The following is a 17,181-nucleotide window of genomic DNA, read 5'->3' on the forward strand; positions in this document are numbered from 1 at the left end:
GAGTCTTTCCAGTGCAGCAATGACAGGCAGTAACCCATTTAATCTCACAGGACTGTGAGCAGCTGTACTTTCACATTATGAAGCTCTCTGTGGAAGAGTTGAAGCTGTTAAAAGCTTTGTGCATAAATTAATTTTTGGATACAGCTCAAAACAGTTTTTATTGGAGCATGCTAAACTCAAGCCAAAAGGCTAATTATATTTATATAAACATATATTATTTGCTATTCCCTAATTGTATGTACTTTTATATGTGTACAGCTAACTGACAATATCATAGGTCATTTATTAAAATGAAATTTATATCTTAAACTGTTCTTTGAGAACATTTTGAGCTAAGAAAGTTGAGGCTTCCAGAAATTTGGTCTCCAGAAGCTCATAATTTCAACTAAGCTTCTGTAGGTTTGACTGCTAAAATACTCTTGAAAGTGAACGTACAACAGATCATAAATTAAGTTGAATTTAAATTCTGATAAATTTTGATTCACATTTATTTACTTATTGTAATTTACTCACCAATGTTGTTCATTTGTTTTGTTTTAACAGGAAACATTGGATGCTCTGTTAAAGTCTGAACATATGACAGATGAGATCAAAACTCAGCTAAATGATCTTTGTAGATTTTCCAGAGATTTGAGTACTCATTCTTCAAAAGTTTCAGGGTTGATTAAGGAGTACAACAGGTACACATTCATCTTGTTTATAGTTAATCAATCCCGTGTGAGTGTGTGTGGGCGTGAGCTGTCTTTTAGGGAACTGTTAATTATAATTTTAGAATTAGAAACAGGTATACAATGATTAGAATAATTATTTTGATTTTGGTGTCAATAGGGATTGTAAAATGTAGCAATTTGTTGGTTTTTTTTCTAAAACCCAGGCTATGCCACTAAACTTAGCTGAAACTAATATATACCCACACCTGACCTATTGCAGGAGGAATCCTTGTAAGAAACTGTGAGGTAGCACTGTGGTTTATTTGTCTGAAGGAGGAGCAAGCTATACCAGCTATTTAAGATCTTTTTCTTAATTTTGTCATTCAGTTTACTCTTCTTTGGCTGGTTCCCTGAAACAGGAGAGCTAGCATTTGCTCAGGTCACTCTAGCTGATTTATTTGGGAGTGTGACACGTGCATTTCAGACACAAGATTCTGTTGTCTCTTGCAGGGGGTTATAGCTTTTGGCTTCTGTTGCTGAGAAGAAGGGTATGATGACCCAGATTGATCCCTTCTAACATTATGAACTTAACTGAGCCACAGAATTTAGAATTGTGATCACTGTAGTTCCACGTATTGTCTCTAGAGAGAGAAAGGGGCTTGCAGAAACTGTTCATGCTTAGGTGCGCTGAGTTGCTCTTTGGAAACACTTGCTATACCTGTCAGATCCATGACAGTTACGTCCCAATTTACAGGCTTCACTTTTAAGAACTGAAAGCTTCTAATGAATTTCCTGGTGCCTCAGTTAAAAGTTGGTAGGAGGAATCCAGGTTAACCTAACCTTACTGTTGTATTTTGGAGAACTAAGTAATAGCATTTCACCTAACAGTCCTACCTTCCCTCTCTCCCTCCCTTGCTCTCTTATTCTTCCCTGATGTGATAAACCCAGCCTCTGCCTGCAAGCTTCAAAAGGATGTCAGAGCAAAGAGCAGATCTTGCAGCAAAGATTTCGGACAGCTTTCAGGGACTTCCAGCAGTGGCTGGTCAACGCAAAAGTCACTACAGCCAAATGCTTTGACGTGCCTCAAAATATTGGTGAAGCTTCAGCAAGTCTGCAGAAAATACAGGTAACTCTATAGCAGTAACATATTAGTCTAAGGGAGTCCCAATCAGTTTCATATAAAACTCAGATTGAATTGTTTGGTTAATTACTATTTTTTGTTAGTGTTGTTATTGTTAACAGTAAAGGTGACTAATTACAAGGAAATAAACACTTATCTTTTTCTTTTTAATCTAGTTTGTTTAGTTTAACTGTTGGGCTAGAGTTTGTATGTAGTCACTGTCTCCCATAGTAGTTTTCCTTGTGTTTCTTTTTTTTACAAAAGGAAAAAGATATATTTTTAAAGTAGGAGGGTACTGTAAAATCAGAATAATATCAGAATCGAGACATAGTACCTGGAATTATTTTGAAGTTATGTAAATATTTTTCCTGATATATGAAAGTAGAGCCCTTCTAGTGCAACAGAGTTAAAATGTATGCAGTGTGAGCAGGCATTTTAAAAGTATCTTTTTCACATAAAGCTAAAACAAGCCCCAACAACTCTGTGGAAAGGAATGCCAATTAAAAGTTTATTTTAGTAAAGCAAGTGTCGTGGTTTAGCCCCAGCCGGCAACGAAGCACCACGCAGCCGCTCGCTCACTCCCCCTCCCACAGTGGGACGGGAAAGAGAATTGGGAACAAAACTCGTGGGTTGAGATAAACACGGTTTAATAGGACAGAAAGAAAGAAGGGAACAACAATGATAATACCAACACAGGAATGTACAAGAACAAGTGATGCCCAATACAGCAATTGCTCACCACCCCGTGATCGACAGCCCGTCCCCGAGCAGCGATTTCCGCCCCCCGGCCAACTCCAGTTTATGTACTGGGCAGGACGTCGTATGGTGGGGAATATCCCTTTGGCCAGCCTGGGTCAGCTGTCCCGGCTGTGTCCCCTCCCAGCTCCCCGTGCCCCCCCAGCCTGCTCGCTGGCAGGCCAGCACAAGAAGCTGGACTGTCCTTGACTGCTCAGCAACAACCCAAAACATCAGCATATTATCAACAGTTTCTCATCCCAAATCCAAAACACAGTCTCACACTAGCTTCTGTGAAGAAAACCAGCTCTATCCTGGCTGAAACCAGGACAAGCAAGTGAAAGAAATACTTTTATGAATAGAATATAACTATAATTTTAACTGAAAATAGGGGAATGAGAATTACATCATGAGACTGTTAAACCTTCAGTTAGATAGAATAACAAAAGAAATTCATATCAGTTTCTCAGAAAATACCAAAACCCAAATCATTTCCTCCTCCTCTTATTAAATTCACTTTCCCTTGCTTAAATGGTTTACTTAAAATCATAAACAATACTGTATTAATATATCAAATCTTTGACTACCCCAAAATGAGGATATGTTTAGAGGAAATACCAGGGGAAAAAAATCCTTGTAGTTTTTGACATTAAATATAAGAGCTTTAGCAAGGTGGCTTTTTTCCCCAACAGTGGTTAAGATTTTTTTTTTTATTTATCACTGCAGCTGCTTCATAGCATAAGACCTTGCTTTGTTCTCCTCCTCCGTGAAAGCTGCTTTAGATGAAATAAACTTTTTTCATGTGTAGTAACTGCTTTAGAACTTCTAGAGATATCTGGGTAATCTGTATAAACTTAACATTTTATTTTTGTTAGAAGTTAATGTTCTGTCTGTTACCACATTTGACATGATTGTCACAAGGCAATTATATCTTTGATTTTAATAGAGGCAGAACTTGAACTAAGTGTCTCAAAGCTAACAGACCCTTTGCATTCTCTACTAAGATCTCTAGTGTAACACAGAGCAGAACCCGTCTTAGTAATTTTTGTATCAAGCCTCTTACTTCTGGACACGGATGTAACCTTATAATTGTGGATATAAAACTATTTGTGTATCACATGATCATGATAGTAACAGTTTTAAATATTGGTATTTAACACTGCTAATTCCTTTGAGTCCTAAATGCTTACAAAGTCTTTTAATAATTACAAGTTGTAAGAACATCATGCCAGTACATTGGAATTTAAAAATCTGGCTGTTTCCTTACATTTCTGTATAACTCTTGCACACATATTTTTCCATAAACTTCTTGCACACCAGCATTGTGCAAGAGTGCCATGAAGAAAAGTACTTCCAAACAGGGAAGGTAAGTTAAGGATGCAGAGGGATAAATCACACAGCTTGGACATTGCTCAGGGTTAGGCTTCAGTCAACACCCCAACGCGCTTGTTGGCAGTCCAGTGTGGCTGTCATCCGTGGGCAAGGCTTTGGTCCTGTGCGTGCCTCAGAACGGGCCCCGTCTCTTGCTGTTACCTGTGCCAGGATACTGGTTCCCCAAAATGAAACTGCTACCATTTTCTGTACCATGGAGATTTAAAGAAGTATAATACCAACGAAATGACCAGTAATTGTCTCGTGAAATGCAGAACATACAGGTAATCTTAGAATCTTAATATATAGATTATTTAAATGCATGCCATTTCTGGATTAAGTAACTGTTGACCCTAAATCCCATAAATATGAACAATTTTAAAATGGAAAGTACCGACAGATGAGTTACTATGTTAATGAGCAGAAACAATAAACTCTTATCCTTGTTAAATTTTCTGGGAGCTTGCTATTGACCTTTACTGGGACCTGAAGTTCACCAATTAGCTTCTTTTATTACTATTCTTAGGAATTCTTATCAGAAAGTGAGAATGGGCAACAAAAACTAAACCTGGTAGCATCCAAAGGAGAACTGCTGTGCTCTGTTTTACCAAAAGAAAAGGCTAAAGTTATCCGGGACAAATCTGCTACTGCTAAAGAAGATTGGAAAAAATTTATCACCACCCTCCACCAGAAGGAATCTGCATTGGAGGTATTGAACCAGTCACAGTGGGGAAAGATTTGATCTAAATTTCTTCTTTGTTTTTTGTTTCAAGCAGTGCAGCTCAGATATTCTATATAGCTGTGTTTATGATGCGACGGAACTAATAAATACCTGTTTTCATGAAGTCTCATTCTTCTGCTTACATGTTACTTTTGTTTACTTCTTTCCTTACAACCTGATTCCACTTAAGTGGAGTGTTTCAGTGTAGCAGGGTGGTGTTCAGAGTAGCAAAGCGAAGTCTTTGTAGCAAAGATAGCAGTTGCTCAAATTCATTAACATGAGTTTCATCAAATGTACTGGATTACTAAAACACATTTGCTTTTTTAAGGACTGTTTTAGCACAGATTTCTGACACTGTTGCTGATTGAATAGTCTCAGTACAGTGGGTAAGTGCCTCTCATTGCAAACTGGTAAAATGTAATGATTTCTTTGAGCAACTGTTTAAATAAACCCCAGTGACTTTCTGTATTCAGAACTCAGAATTCAATCAACACAAGAAGGTGAATACCTTAAAAAAAATAATCTTTTTTAAGGCGTAGGCTTTAAGGTAAGGTCTAAAGGTCTTAGCTGGAACTCCCTGCATAGCATAGGAGAATTAAAGTTCCTAGGCATTCCTGTTTCAAACCAGTGCTGCCTAGCCACCTGAGGAGAAGTTTAAATACATTTAATACATTGTATACAAAAGCCTTTCAAAGAAAATTCTCAGGTAGCAAGGACTTACCTTTCTTCATCTCAGGGTTGCCATGGGAAGAGGATGTCCTTAGAGGTTGATCTTTTTGAGCCAAACATTTTTTAGTATCATACACTAATTTTTTCATTCTGATGTTTAATTTAAGTATTTAAGTGATAAAGCTATAGCTAAAAAGAGAACTAAAACAGACGGGGGGGGCGGGAATAGAAATAACTAGGGCACAGGAACTATGCTGTTCAGGTTTCCATTCCATATGAGTTGTTTCAAATGCTCTTTTTTAATCATGCAGCGTAAGCCTACAAGAAAAATATGCAGGCACTGAAGGAATGCCCACATATGCCTTTATGCACATGTTTTTATAACCAAAATTTTACACTAAAAAAGAATATAATCAGAAATGATTCCCAGGATTGAGTTGAACTTAGTCATACATCACCTAGGAATAGTGGCAGCCCATTTAAGGAGGGGTTAGTGTGAATGACTGCAGTCAAATGTCAGGTAACTCATATCCCAGATTAGCCTTTCTTCAGACTGCCTTAGCTATGCAAGTTAGACACGCACTGAGTCAAAGCTCATAAGTTCTGTAAAGCGTTCAGTTAAGAGGAAATTTGCTTCAGTCACCCCCCAACTGTGTAGACTTATCCTACATTGTTGCTTCTATTTTGTATTTTAAAGAGGTTCTCTCTCAGGCTTTTCTTTCAGTGTCTGTTTGTGGGATAGCAAGGAGCAGAGCTAGTATAATTTATTTGAAGAGTTGTGTAGTATTTGGCTGCAATTGTATATCCTCTTTGTATGTTTGATCTGTCTGTTGTGCATTAAAGTTATGCCCAGTGCAGTGGGGCCATTGATAGATCTGTGCATGTCTTCCAGAACTTAAAAATCCAGATGAAGGACTTTGAAGCAACTGCTGAGCCTCTGCAGGAGTGGCTGACCACAACAGAGAAGATTGTACAAGGAAGCAGCAGTCGGCTCCATGATCTTCCTTCCAAGAGGAGAGAACAACAAAAGTTGCAGGTGACCTTATAAGCCTTTTTAACGCAGACAGACTTTCCTGTCTCATCCTCCTAGCCTTGTTGATCCCTTACAAAAGCTTGATCAGTCTAGCATCCTGACCTCTGAGTAAGATGAGAACTGTTTTCAAGGATTGCTGTTGATGATCCCGTTCCATCAGGTTTTGCATCTCCACATTTCTTATGACATGCTGCTTCATTGCTGTAGCTGTATGGTGTGCCTTTCTCAGCAAGCTTGCCATATGTCATTTCTGTTTTTCACTGGGCCTTCGTGCTTCTGTATTTCCTGCTTTCTTGCACCCACTCTCAATATTAACGTGCTTGTGCTTTACAGTCTGTCCTCGAGGAAATAAGCTGCCACGAGCATCAGCTCAACGGGCTAAAAGAGAAAGCTCAGCAGCTGTGGGAAGAGCAAGCTGTCAGCAAAAGCTTTATGCGCAGAGTGTCTCAGTTGTCTTCTCAATATCTTACTCTAAGCAATCTGACAAAGGTAATGCACCCAGTGTATGTGCTTTTAAGCAGTTCATTTTAAGTATGTGGGGAAAAAGAAAACTGACATGTGAAACACTGCAGTTGTCTTGCTTGTCTGCTCTGTGGTATGTCTGAGCTATCTTGTCTTTCACACTAGCTTTAAAGAGTGGGAAGTAAGGGCCTGGATAATTCCATGGACTTTAAACAAAATGGAATTGTAATTTTTATTTTTTTTTAATATGTTTTGATTAAAAAGTAAACCCCAGCTGATTATACAATAATCAGGTTTGATTTTGATTATTTCAAGCATTGAAGACATTTTAGTTTTGTAATAAGTGGCACCTGAAAGAAGTATTTTTCAAAACTTAGGGGAGTTATTTTTTTTTTAGAAAATACAGAATGCAGAAAAGTTATTACTTCATTGCATCATATAATAATGATTAATTATTTTCATAGTAAGCATCTTCATCTAAAACTAGTAGGTTGGTCTCCCAAAAAAATTACCTCTTAGTCTGCTTTTGAGGGTTCAAGGGGAGGCATAGGCCATACTCTAAAGCATCAGGCTAGGAGCTGAGAGTTTAACCTAACTCTGTTTTGCCAGGTGGTACTTGGCACACTTCACCATTTAATAGTTCTACTATTTCTATTGTGTAAACAGATCAGAAGGTCTTTGTGTTAGGACTGTTATTTTTCAAAAAGTTCCAGTCATGAAGGAGGCTTGATATGGAATTAGGCTAATAGTTACTGTAGTAATGAGAATAATTAAAGATGTAGGAAATATGTTATGGCATGACAATTCAACTCAGAAAGTATTTATGTATGTTTGGGCAATTGCTACCTTGTTAATTTCTACTTTTTCTGTGGAAATAAAAATTATGAAGGATACCTAGAGCTGTATGACTTAATGAAAATGATTTTATACACGGCCATAATAAATTTTCATGACTGCAAAATGAGAAAGGGAGAGATGCATGAGTTACTAACATTGGCTTATGTGGACAGAACTTGTAGGAGATTTCAGGATGAGCAGAAGGAGTCTGAAGCAGAAGATACGTATGATCCAGCCTATGAGAGAAATTCTGAAATTCTTTGGATAGCCATGGATGCTTGAGAAAGATCCTTCCTAAGCCTGTTTCTGTGGCTTGACTTTAGATCTCTGTCATCATGTGAAATACACCCTGCTCTGTATTCCTGTTCACTTCAGGCCTTTTAGGAATGTGACTTGAGCATTTATTTTTGATTCGTATGAGTGTCAGTAATTTTTCAGAAGAATCATTATGCCAATGGGAGTCATTGAGGAAAACGTGTGTTTCTTTTCCAAGTATCAACAAAGTAATGTTGCTGCTGTGGCATAGCTTCACAGGCTTAAATCTGTCTTGTGCATTGACAGATTTAACAAGTTATCTTCAGTTGCAGCAGTGAAATGGAGTTGAGGTATGATTTACCAGATGTTTAAAAACTCATTTACTTTGGATGAGAAGAGACAATTAGATGAAGCTTTACATTTAGAAAACAAAAACCAGCATTTCTGAAATTTTAATTTGTATATTATGTTTGGAGAATGCGTGTGAATGTGTGTATGCAAAATTCATTCCATGCTCAAGTAAGTGTACTTGTAATTATCAGTGTATGAAGAGAACTTTAGACTCGTTCTAAAGTCAATAGATACAGGGAATAATCAGTCCTTTGAATAGCTGCTGGTGCTAATTGCTGTATGAATTGCAGGAGAAAGTTTCCAGAATGGATAGGGTCGTAGCAGAGCACCAGCAGTTCTCACACAGTGTCAAGGACCTCCAGGACTGGGTGGCTGATGCAGTTCACATGCTGGATTCCTACTGTCATCCCACCGCAGACAAGAGTGTTCTGGACAGCCGGATGTTAAAGCTAGAGGTATGGAAACAATAGACTCCAAAACCTGCTCTTTTTAGATCTGTAAGAAGAATGCAAATACAGGGTACCTTACGTTAGTTGTTGCATATTAGTGTAACAACTGTTGTCATTCACACACCAATTTTCAATTTGCTCCAAAATAACTCTTTTCATAGAGGATAGAGCTCATAATTAGAAGTTTTCTCTAAGACGGTTATAGGGACCTTTATAACACAGAAAACTGCACATATGCAATTTCTTAAAAAACTCAAAAGATGTTGTCTGGCTGCTGAAGGTTAAATGGAAGAAGTAGGATATTCACTTCTGTTAGTTTAATGCATTATTTCCTAGATTTTACAGGTCATATGGATGATTCAGAACAGATTTTCTTGTAATTGTTTACTTTTAAAATGGTGACTACAGTTAAGAAAATAGCATCTATTGATACCGCTGCACAAAAGATGGTAAGAGCAATATGTGGAAAACAATCACGTTATTGATGTCTCAGATGTTGAGCCATGTTCAAAATATGGACAAGTCCCCAAAATTATAAGGATACATCAAAAAGTAAGAGATTGAAGCAAAATACTAGAATTATGTTTTGCCTTTTGTTTGTTGAGTCTTTCAGGTTTGTACCTTCAGGATTTTCATGACTTTGCATAGTGTTAGAACCTGCTAGTTTGCAACTGTGCGGCTCCAGGAGCTGAAGTCTCTAAGCTGATGTTGCTGATATTCTACTGAGTTTATATGTTGGTACCTTTGTGTTGCAAATAGATCCTAGAGTTGTAGAACTGTATTTCAGTCCTGTGGAAGAGCTTTATCATCACATTTTGTTTTCTCCATGAATGAGTCCTCCTGTTTTCCATCTAAATTACATTCCTTTTGGAATGTCAGCTTTTCCACCCAACAGTACCTTCTCTGATATGCTGTAAGAACATACACAGATTCCATGAAAACTTCCCTGTCAACTAAGATTTTTCAAATGGCCCTTTGAAAGTCACTTTTTCCTTGTGAAGCCTAGCTGTGAACCCCGTTGTCCCTCTTCCAATTGACTGTTTGTACAAGCTGCTAAATTTGATCAGCTCATCTTCCAGTAAAGCCCATTACTATGCTCATGCCCATTAATGATAAAAGTAGAACAATTTCCGTTCACTTTTTAGGGACTGCTAGCAGTGAAACAAGAAAAAGAAATCCAAATGAAAATGGTTCTGACAAGAGGAGAATCTGTTCTGCAAAATACTTCTTTGGAGGGAGTACCAGTGATTGAACGGCAGTTGCAAACCCTCAAGGACAGCTGGGCTTCTCTTCTGTCTGCTTGTATTCAGTGCAAAAGGTAAAAAGGGCATAAGGTGCAGAATGATGCTTAGCAATAAAGGACTGTCAAAATTTTTGAGAAGTGAATTCCCAGAGTTTTATTATTATAAGAGTCAAATTCATATAAAATGACTGCATGTGCCTAACATTGCAGGTCTAGAGACCTTAAGTGATGTATTCATTTGAACTAGAAAAAGGGGAGGAAACTGTGAGGGATCTAATGTTAACGCTTATTGTCAATATACTCTTAAAAGTGGATTCCGTGCTCATAATCTTGTAAATTTTACTTTGAGTTGCACTTGATGCCTTCAGTTGTTCACAGAAATGAGAAGATCTTGTCACTGACATTAATGTGCTTGTCTTAATCTTGCTCTATCAAGATCCTCTCTGGTTTTCTGATTGCTGGCATTTCACAGGAGGTGCTATAATTACGGTGTCCAATAGTGATGTTCAAAGTGATAGAATAAAGAAATACAGGGGAAAAATGCATCCTTCTTTGGTGAAGCATCATTAGCTGCAAATATTTCCATTTAAAACAACAAAGGTAATTAAACATTAGAATGCTGCAACTTTCGAACGTATGCAAAAGGACGGAAAATTTCTGATTCTGGACCTTTATGCTTTCAGTTATATTTTATTTACTAAAGCTAGAAAATATCAGCTAGCTGTATAGCTTACCTCCTTAATATTCCAAGTTTGGAAAACTTAATTTCTCTTTATCAGCCAAACAGTGCTTCTAGTTAAAACCTATAGGGCTTTAGCAGCTCTGTCTCAGACTGCCTAAGCTGTGATATATATTTCTTATAAATATAGTCTAGAATAACTGTATATGACTGTATCTCGCTGCTTAAATTGCATGAAAACCTCCACTGTCACAACAAATGTGTATTTTTAAATTACAGTCAACTGGAAGGAGCTCTCTCCAAATGGACAAGTTACCAGGATGATGTTCGTCAGTTTTCCAGCTGGATGGATAAAGTAGAAGCAAGTATGAATGCTTCTGAAAGGCAATATGCTGAACTGAGGGAAAAAACAGCTGCCCTCAGCAAAGCAAAGGTGTGTTTACTTTACAACAAACAGCAACAAGCCCATATCACCTTATAAGCAACAAAAAGGCTGAATAACTGCAAGATTAATCTGTGGTCTTGTTTTAATACTGCCCATTCATAAATGTGTTCTCTTTCTGTTTTGCAGCTACTGAGTGAAGAGGTGTTGAGTCACAGCAGCCTGTTGGAGACAATTGAAGTGAAAGGAAGTGGGATGGCTGAGCACTATGTCACTCAGCTTGAACTCCAGGACCTTCAGGAGCGGTATAAGTTCCTCCAAGACAGAACAAGGGTACAGCTTTTCTTGATAGCACTCCCTCTTGTTTTGTTGGCAACAAGGAAAAAGAGAAGGTCTTCATTGGTCATTTATTTTACAGTTAAATGAGGGGTTGTGGTGGGTTGACCATGGCTGGACACCAGGTGACTACCAAAGCTTCTCTATCACTCCCCCTCCTCAGCTGGACAGAGGAGAGAAAATATAATGAGAAGCTTGTGGGTCGAGATAAGGACAGGGAGAGACCATTCAGCAATTATTGTCATGGGCAAAACAGACTCAACTTTGGGAAATTAGTTTAATTTATTGCCAATCAAAATCAGAGTAGGATAATGAGAAATAAACCCAAATCTTAAAACACCTTCCCCCTCGCTTCTTCCTGGGCTCAACTTTGCTCCTGAATTCTCTCCTACCTCTCCACCTTGCAGCGCAGGGGGATGGGGAATGGGCATTGTGGTCAGTTCACCACACGTTGTCTCTGCCGTTCCTTCCTCCTCAGGGGGAGAACTCCTCACACTTCCCCTGTTCCAGCATGGGGTCCCTCCCATGGGAGACAGTCCTCCACAAACTTCTCCAGCATGAGTCCGTCCCACAGGCTGCAGTTCTTCACGAACTGCTCCAGCCTGGGTCTCCCCATGGGGTGCCGTCCTTCAGGAACAGACTGCTCCAGCGTGAGTCCCTTACAGGGTCACAAGTCCTGTCAGCAAGCCTGCTCCAGCCTGGGCTCCTGTCTCCATGGGTCCACAGGTCCTGCCAGGAGCCTGCTCCATTGCAGGCTTCCCACAGGGTCACAGTCTCCTTCAGGCATTCACCTACTCCAGCGTGGGGTCCTCCCTGGGCAGGTGGAGATCTGCTCCACTGTGGACCTCAGTGGGCTGCAGGGGGACAGCCTGCCTCACCATGGTCTTCACCATGGGCTGCAAGGGAATCTCTGCTGTGGCACCTGGAGCACCTCTTCTCCTTCCTTCTTCACTGACCTTGGTGTCTGCAGAGTTGTTTTTATATATTCTCACTCGCCCCTCTGGCTGCAAATGCTGAGTGCTGTTTTTTTTTTGCCTTCTGAAATACGTTATCCCATAGGCACTACTACCATCGCTGATGGGCTTAGCCTTGGCCAGCAGCAGGCTCATTTTGGAGCTGGCTGGCACTGGCTCTCTCTCAAACACAAGGGAAGCTTCTAGCAACTTCTCACAGAAGCCACCCCTGCAATTCCCCCACTACCAAAACCTTGCCACACAAACCCAAGTTTGGGGACAGCTTAATGTTACGTTAAGGTTAACTTAATGTAACAGAAAGTTATTACAGTGATTTATCAACCTGTCTTCCTCTACTACGGAGCTTCAGATCTTTTCAGAAAGGTCCTAAAAATCTGAATCTGAAAAAATCATCAGGTGAATAGTCTGTGGAATTCCATGTCAAAAGTCTCATTTACTTCAGTGTAGATATGATTTTTCTCAGTGTCGCTGAAAAGTCGGAAGCATCTCTGAATCTGTGATGTGCATAAATGTATGTTTTGCAAGATATGCAGCCAGTCAATCGGGTAATTCACAAATGGTTGATAACTCTAGGAGCTTACTTTTGAACACAAACTTTATTAGCAAGTAAGCTGACTCTGATGTCAAAGACCCAGCATGGTAAGTACTGCATTTACTGATAAGTGTTAATGTCGTAGATCTGGAAAAAGATTAGAGCATAGACAGATAAAGACCAAGATGGGTTCTAATGTAAGATACAAGATAAAGAAGAAATAAAAGACTTGGTGATACATTTAAAGCTAGGTGATTATCTCCAGTTAACCCAAATTCTTCTGTGGTAATTAAATAATGCCCAATGTATACTCAGACAGGCAACTTTCCTTCATGACAGCAGTGTAGTAAAATTGAATTTTGTTGTCTCGATGTGTTTGTCCTGTACAAAGGGCCCAAATTCAGTTTTTCCAAATGCATAAGTGATTCCCCTTTGGTTTGTGGTACTCTCTTCCACAACTACAAAGAATGCAGTGCACTGTCTTTCTTTGGACCTTCTGTGAAGGAACTCAGGTTTGCCAGAGAGAGAAGTCCTGGGAAGTGCTAGTGAATACATAGTATTCCTGTTAACATAGGGATCCTCTAACCTTTACCTTTTTCTCTTGCACAAAGCTATACAGACTGCCTGTATTTGCTCAGCTTGAGCAATAGCATGGGAGCAATGAGAAATGGATGGTAGCTCTATACCTCTTTCCTTATGTAGCAAGAAGTATCGCTTCTTTCTCTTCCCACCTAATACCACAGATGACATTGGTCTTCCCCATTCCCAACTGTGGTGATGATGTTAAGTGTCAAGAGTACATTTAACCCTTAGAAAGAAATTAAAATTTCAAAACAAATAGCTGGAAAGTAAGGAATGGTCAAATCCTTTAATAATCCTTTGGCCAGGTGGGAAACCTGACAAGTTTCTCCAAGGGTTTGTGGCCCAAGCCTGAGCAGACCAGAACCTGTAATGCCCTGCAGCCACTGTCAAGAGGCAAGAGAACTAGTCTCACTTTCCCTCTTCCCACTACTGGGCATGGACAGGCCTTTTAAAAGATTGATCACACTCCTCTTTTCTTCCTTCCTCCCACTATCCAGACCTGTTAGAAATAGGTAAAGCAAATGGTAAATTCATGGCTGCTTATGAAAGTGTTTTTCTTCTGTAGCCTGCCACCCTGACATGCAGCCTGTCTTGCCTTCATCTGAACTTGATTCCCCATTCCCGTCATTTCTTAGAGAATGTGAAGTACATGTAGTACACTTTCCTTGCACTTAGAAAGACTAGTCTTTTGCTAATATATGACTCCTTTCCTGCTGTACCCCAGATACGGTAATATTTTAGTGCTGGGTTGTGAAATTATTGTAACTTGCTCACCCACATACACAGAAGACTTGCAGTCTGTTTCTCTCCCAGTTCCCTAGGAACTGCCCGCAAAAGACTTCAGTTTGAAACCTAAAGATACTAGATACTCTTAATAGAAGGTTATTAATCCATTGGCAAAAAAATTCATGCAAAGAAAAAATATGCAAATTCTAAGCTCATACTCTCATTAATCACTTCAGTAAAGTTAATTTAAATTGGTATAAAAATTAAGAAGGTCTCTTGTTATTAGACACTAAGGTGTTATTTAAAAGTGATCCCACATCAAGATTTCAAATCCCAAAAGTCACAAACTTACATGAAGAATCTTTCAGGATAAGTATCTGTATCCCCACATTTGTGCCCTCTATGATCAAACCATCCTCCGAATCCAAGTAATCCTAAATTCTAGGAAAGTTCAGCATCAGAAACAAACTTTTCACCTTGATGGAATTCCAGGTTTTATGTTTTCTTGGTTTGATGGTACACTAAGAGAGAGATTATATATACACATACATGTAAATATTTGTTCTGGTTTCAGTCAAGATGGAGCTGGTTTTCTTCACAGAAGCTAGTGTGAGGCTATGTTTTGGATTTGGGATGAGAAAATGTTGATAACGTGCTGATGTTTTGAGCTGTTGCTAAGTAGTCAAGGACAGTCCAGCTTCTCGTGCTGGCCTGCCCGTGAGCAGGCTGGGGGTGCACGGGAAGCTGGGAGGGGACACAGCTGGGACAGCTGACCCAGGCTGGCCAAAGAGATATTCCCTACCATACGACGTCCTGCCCAGTACATAAACTGGAGTTGGCCGGGGGGCGGAAATCGCTGCTCGGGGACGGGCTGTCGATCGCTGGGTGGTGAGCAATCGCTGTATTGGGCATCACTTGTTCTTGTACATTCCTTTGTCGGTATTTTATTGTTGTGATTGTTGTTGTTTCCTTCTCTCTTGCTGTTCTATTAAACTGTTTTTATCTCAACCCACGAGTTTTTTCCCAATTCTCTCCCCCGTCCCACTGGGGGAGGCGGGAGTGAGCGAGTGGCTGCGTGGTGCTTAGTTGCTGGCTGGGGCTAAACCATGACAATATTTTAACAAGCAGGAGGCAGTAACAAAAGCTGAAGGACTGCTTAACTTACATCAAGACTACCAAAGAAATCTGAAAGCCTTTGAAGTATGGCTGGAGAAGGAACAGGAAAAACTCGACTGTTTATCACATCTTGATGGTGATGCCCAGAAACAGGAGGCAACACTCCGAGACTTACAGGTACATAATGTGTGACATCCTAAGTTAAAATAATAATAATAAAAAAATCCTACTTGTAAAATAACAGAATAATATTAATCACCTGACAAAAAATTAAATCTCTCTCTTTGTCTTGAGAACAGCTTGGAGTCACATTATATAAAAGTATTTTGCTGCTCAAAAATGGTTCTAGTAAAGTCAGTGGAAACATTGTCACTCATTTCCAGAAAGAAGTGTCAGGCCTTTAATGAAAATCTCTGGGCATGCTAATGCTTTCTTGCAAGTACTGAATTTATTTTAGATGTTGGCCTACCTCTTCTTTTTCCTGTGTTTCATAGAATATCAGAAGTGTTATTTTTCATTGGTTTTTCATCTTCTGTTGCTTACAGTGCAGAGGCGTCTACTTTCAGGCAGTTCCAGACATGTAGGCTAGCTCCCATGATGAGGTGGGAAGACTATTACTGAATCACTTAAGTGACAGTGAAGGGTGAACCTGTAATAACTTCAGTAATTTCCCAGTTATTATTTTAAGCTGACTTAAAATATTTTCAAACCTGTTGTTGAATTAGCAAAAGTTCTGTACTTGAGTTAAGAAATATTTACTACTTTATTCAGGATACTGAGGTCTTTGTATGATCAGAGACTCTGCATATATGTCTTGTTATTGCAGTTTACTGTACAAAATCTGAATATATATTTCACATGTAAACTAAGATGACACACAACTGTATTTTTTTAAGGTAATTTCCTGGATATGTTTTCTAATCAGATTGAATCCCTTCATACTTTCTAATCAAGTTCTAGTAAGATGAAAATGCCACACATGTCCAGAAGAGAGTATCAAGAATTATTTTCGAATAATATCTTAAACATATGTAAAAATAAATAGGTTTATTTTAAAAGATTGAAGCCTCACCTTGTTCCTTGTTTTTAAACAGATTCAATTCTAGAATCAGTCTTACAGTCCGCTTGACACAGCTGGAAAGTTTTGAATTTAAGGCTGTGCTGAATGGATTGCATCCATCCCATGCCAGCTCAGGCACCTAATCTTTCAGAACTGATGGTAAACTGAGCAGGAGGGGAAATAATTTAATGCATGCTTTGTCAATAATTTTCCTCAATTCACTTGTCAATAATGGTGATATTTGGTTTGCTTTGTAAGTGAGCATGCCATCATAGGTGATCTTAGAGATATCGTAATACATGTTCAACCATGGATAACTAAAGGCAGTGTCTAGATAACGTGAGGTAACTGCTTTTGTCTTAAGTAGAACCAGGGCTTTGTTTGCCATCTGTGAAAGCAAGCTGTTAATGTAGGGTATGTATCCATAACTCTGCCTTTACAGGAGCTGCAGGTCCGCTGTGCAGAAGGACAAGCATTATTGAATGCTGCTGTCCATTCCAGAGAGGAGGTGATTCCCTGGGGCTTTCCCCAGATAGAAGACCGAGCCCTGGAATCCTTACGGCAAGATTGGCAAGTTTATCAGCACAGGCTTTCTGAAGCAAGAAGCCAATTAAATGCCACTGTGAGCAGGCTGAGGTTAATGGAGAAAAAATTTCAGAAGGTTAATGAGTGGCTAATAGATCTGGAGGAGAAAGTTGCTATCAGGACTGGGAGGCAGTCTGGTAGAGCAACAAAGGAGATGCAGCTTCAACAAATGAAGGTAAAGGATATAGTTAAGGCATTCCTTAAGCAAAATACCATGTGAGGTTTCTGCATCAGTTCGTGGTTGCACTGTGAAAATGACAGGAAGCATTGCAATTTATTCTGAGGTGGTGCCTAAAATGGTGGATCAAAGAGA

The 17,181-nt window shown here is 39.3% G+C and overlaps 1 protein-coding gene across 1 annotated transcript in view; it reads left to right on the top strand.

The window, feature by feature from the left end:
* Positions 1–543: 543 nt before the first annotated feature.
* Positions 544–17,181, top strand: part of SYNE1 (spectrin repeat containing, nuclear envelope 1) — a gene marked incomplete at its 5' end in the record, with an annotated part of 159,599 nt that continues 142,961 nt past the window's right edge. Inside the window, 11 exons of the mRNA XM_010283199.1 lie at positions 544–680; positions 1,599–1,776; positions 4,403–4,585; positions 6,159–6,302; positions 6,633–6,788; positions 8,495–8,659; positions 9,799–9,971; positions 10,855–11,008; positions 11,147–11,290; positions 15,236–15,400; positions 16,726–17,043. Coding sequence (XP_010281501.1) covers positions 544–680; positions 1,599–1,776; positions 4,403–4,585; positions 6,159–6,302; positions 6,633–6,788; positions 8,495–8,659; positions 9,799–9,971; positions 10,855–11,008; positions 11,147–11,290; positions 15,236–15,400; positions 16,726–17,043 — 1,917 coding nt within the window. The remainder of the gene's footprint in view (positions 681–1,598; positions 1,777–4,402; positions 4,586–6,158; positions 6,303–6,632; positions 6,789–8,494; positions 8,660–9,798; positions 9,972–10,854; positions 11,009–11,146; positions 11,291–15,235; positions 15,401–16,725; positions 17,044–17,181) is intronic.

Source organism: Phaethon lepturus, unplaced genomic scaffold (genome assembly GCF_000687285.1).
Source record: "Phaethon lepturus isolate BGI_N335 unplaced genomic scaffold, ASM68728v1 scaffold8940, whole genome shotgun sequence".
Lineage (NCBI taxonomy): Eukaryota > Metazoa > Chordata > Aves > Phaethontiformes > Phaethontidae > Phaethon > Phaethon lepturus.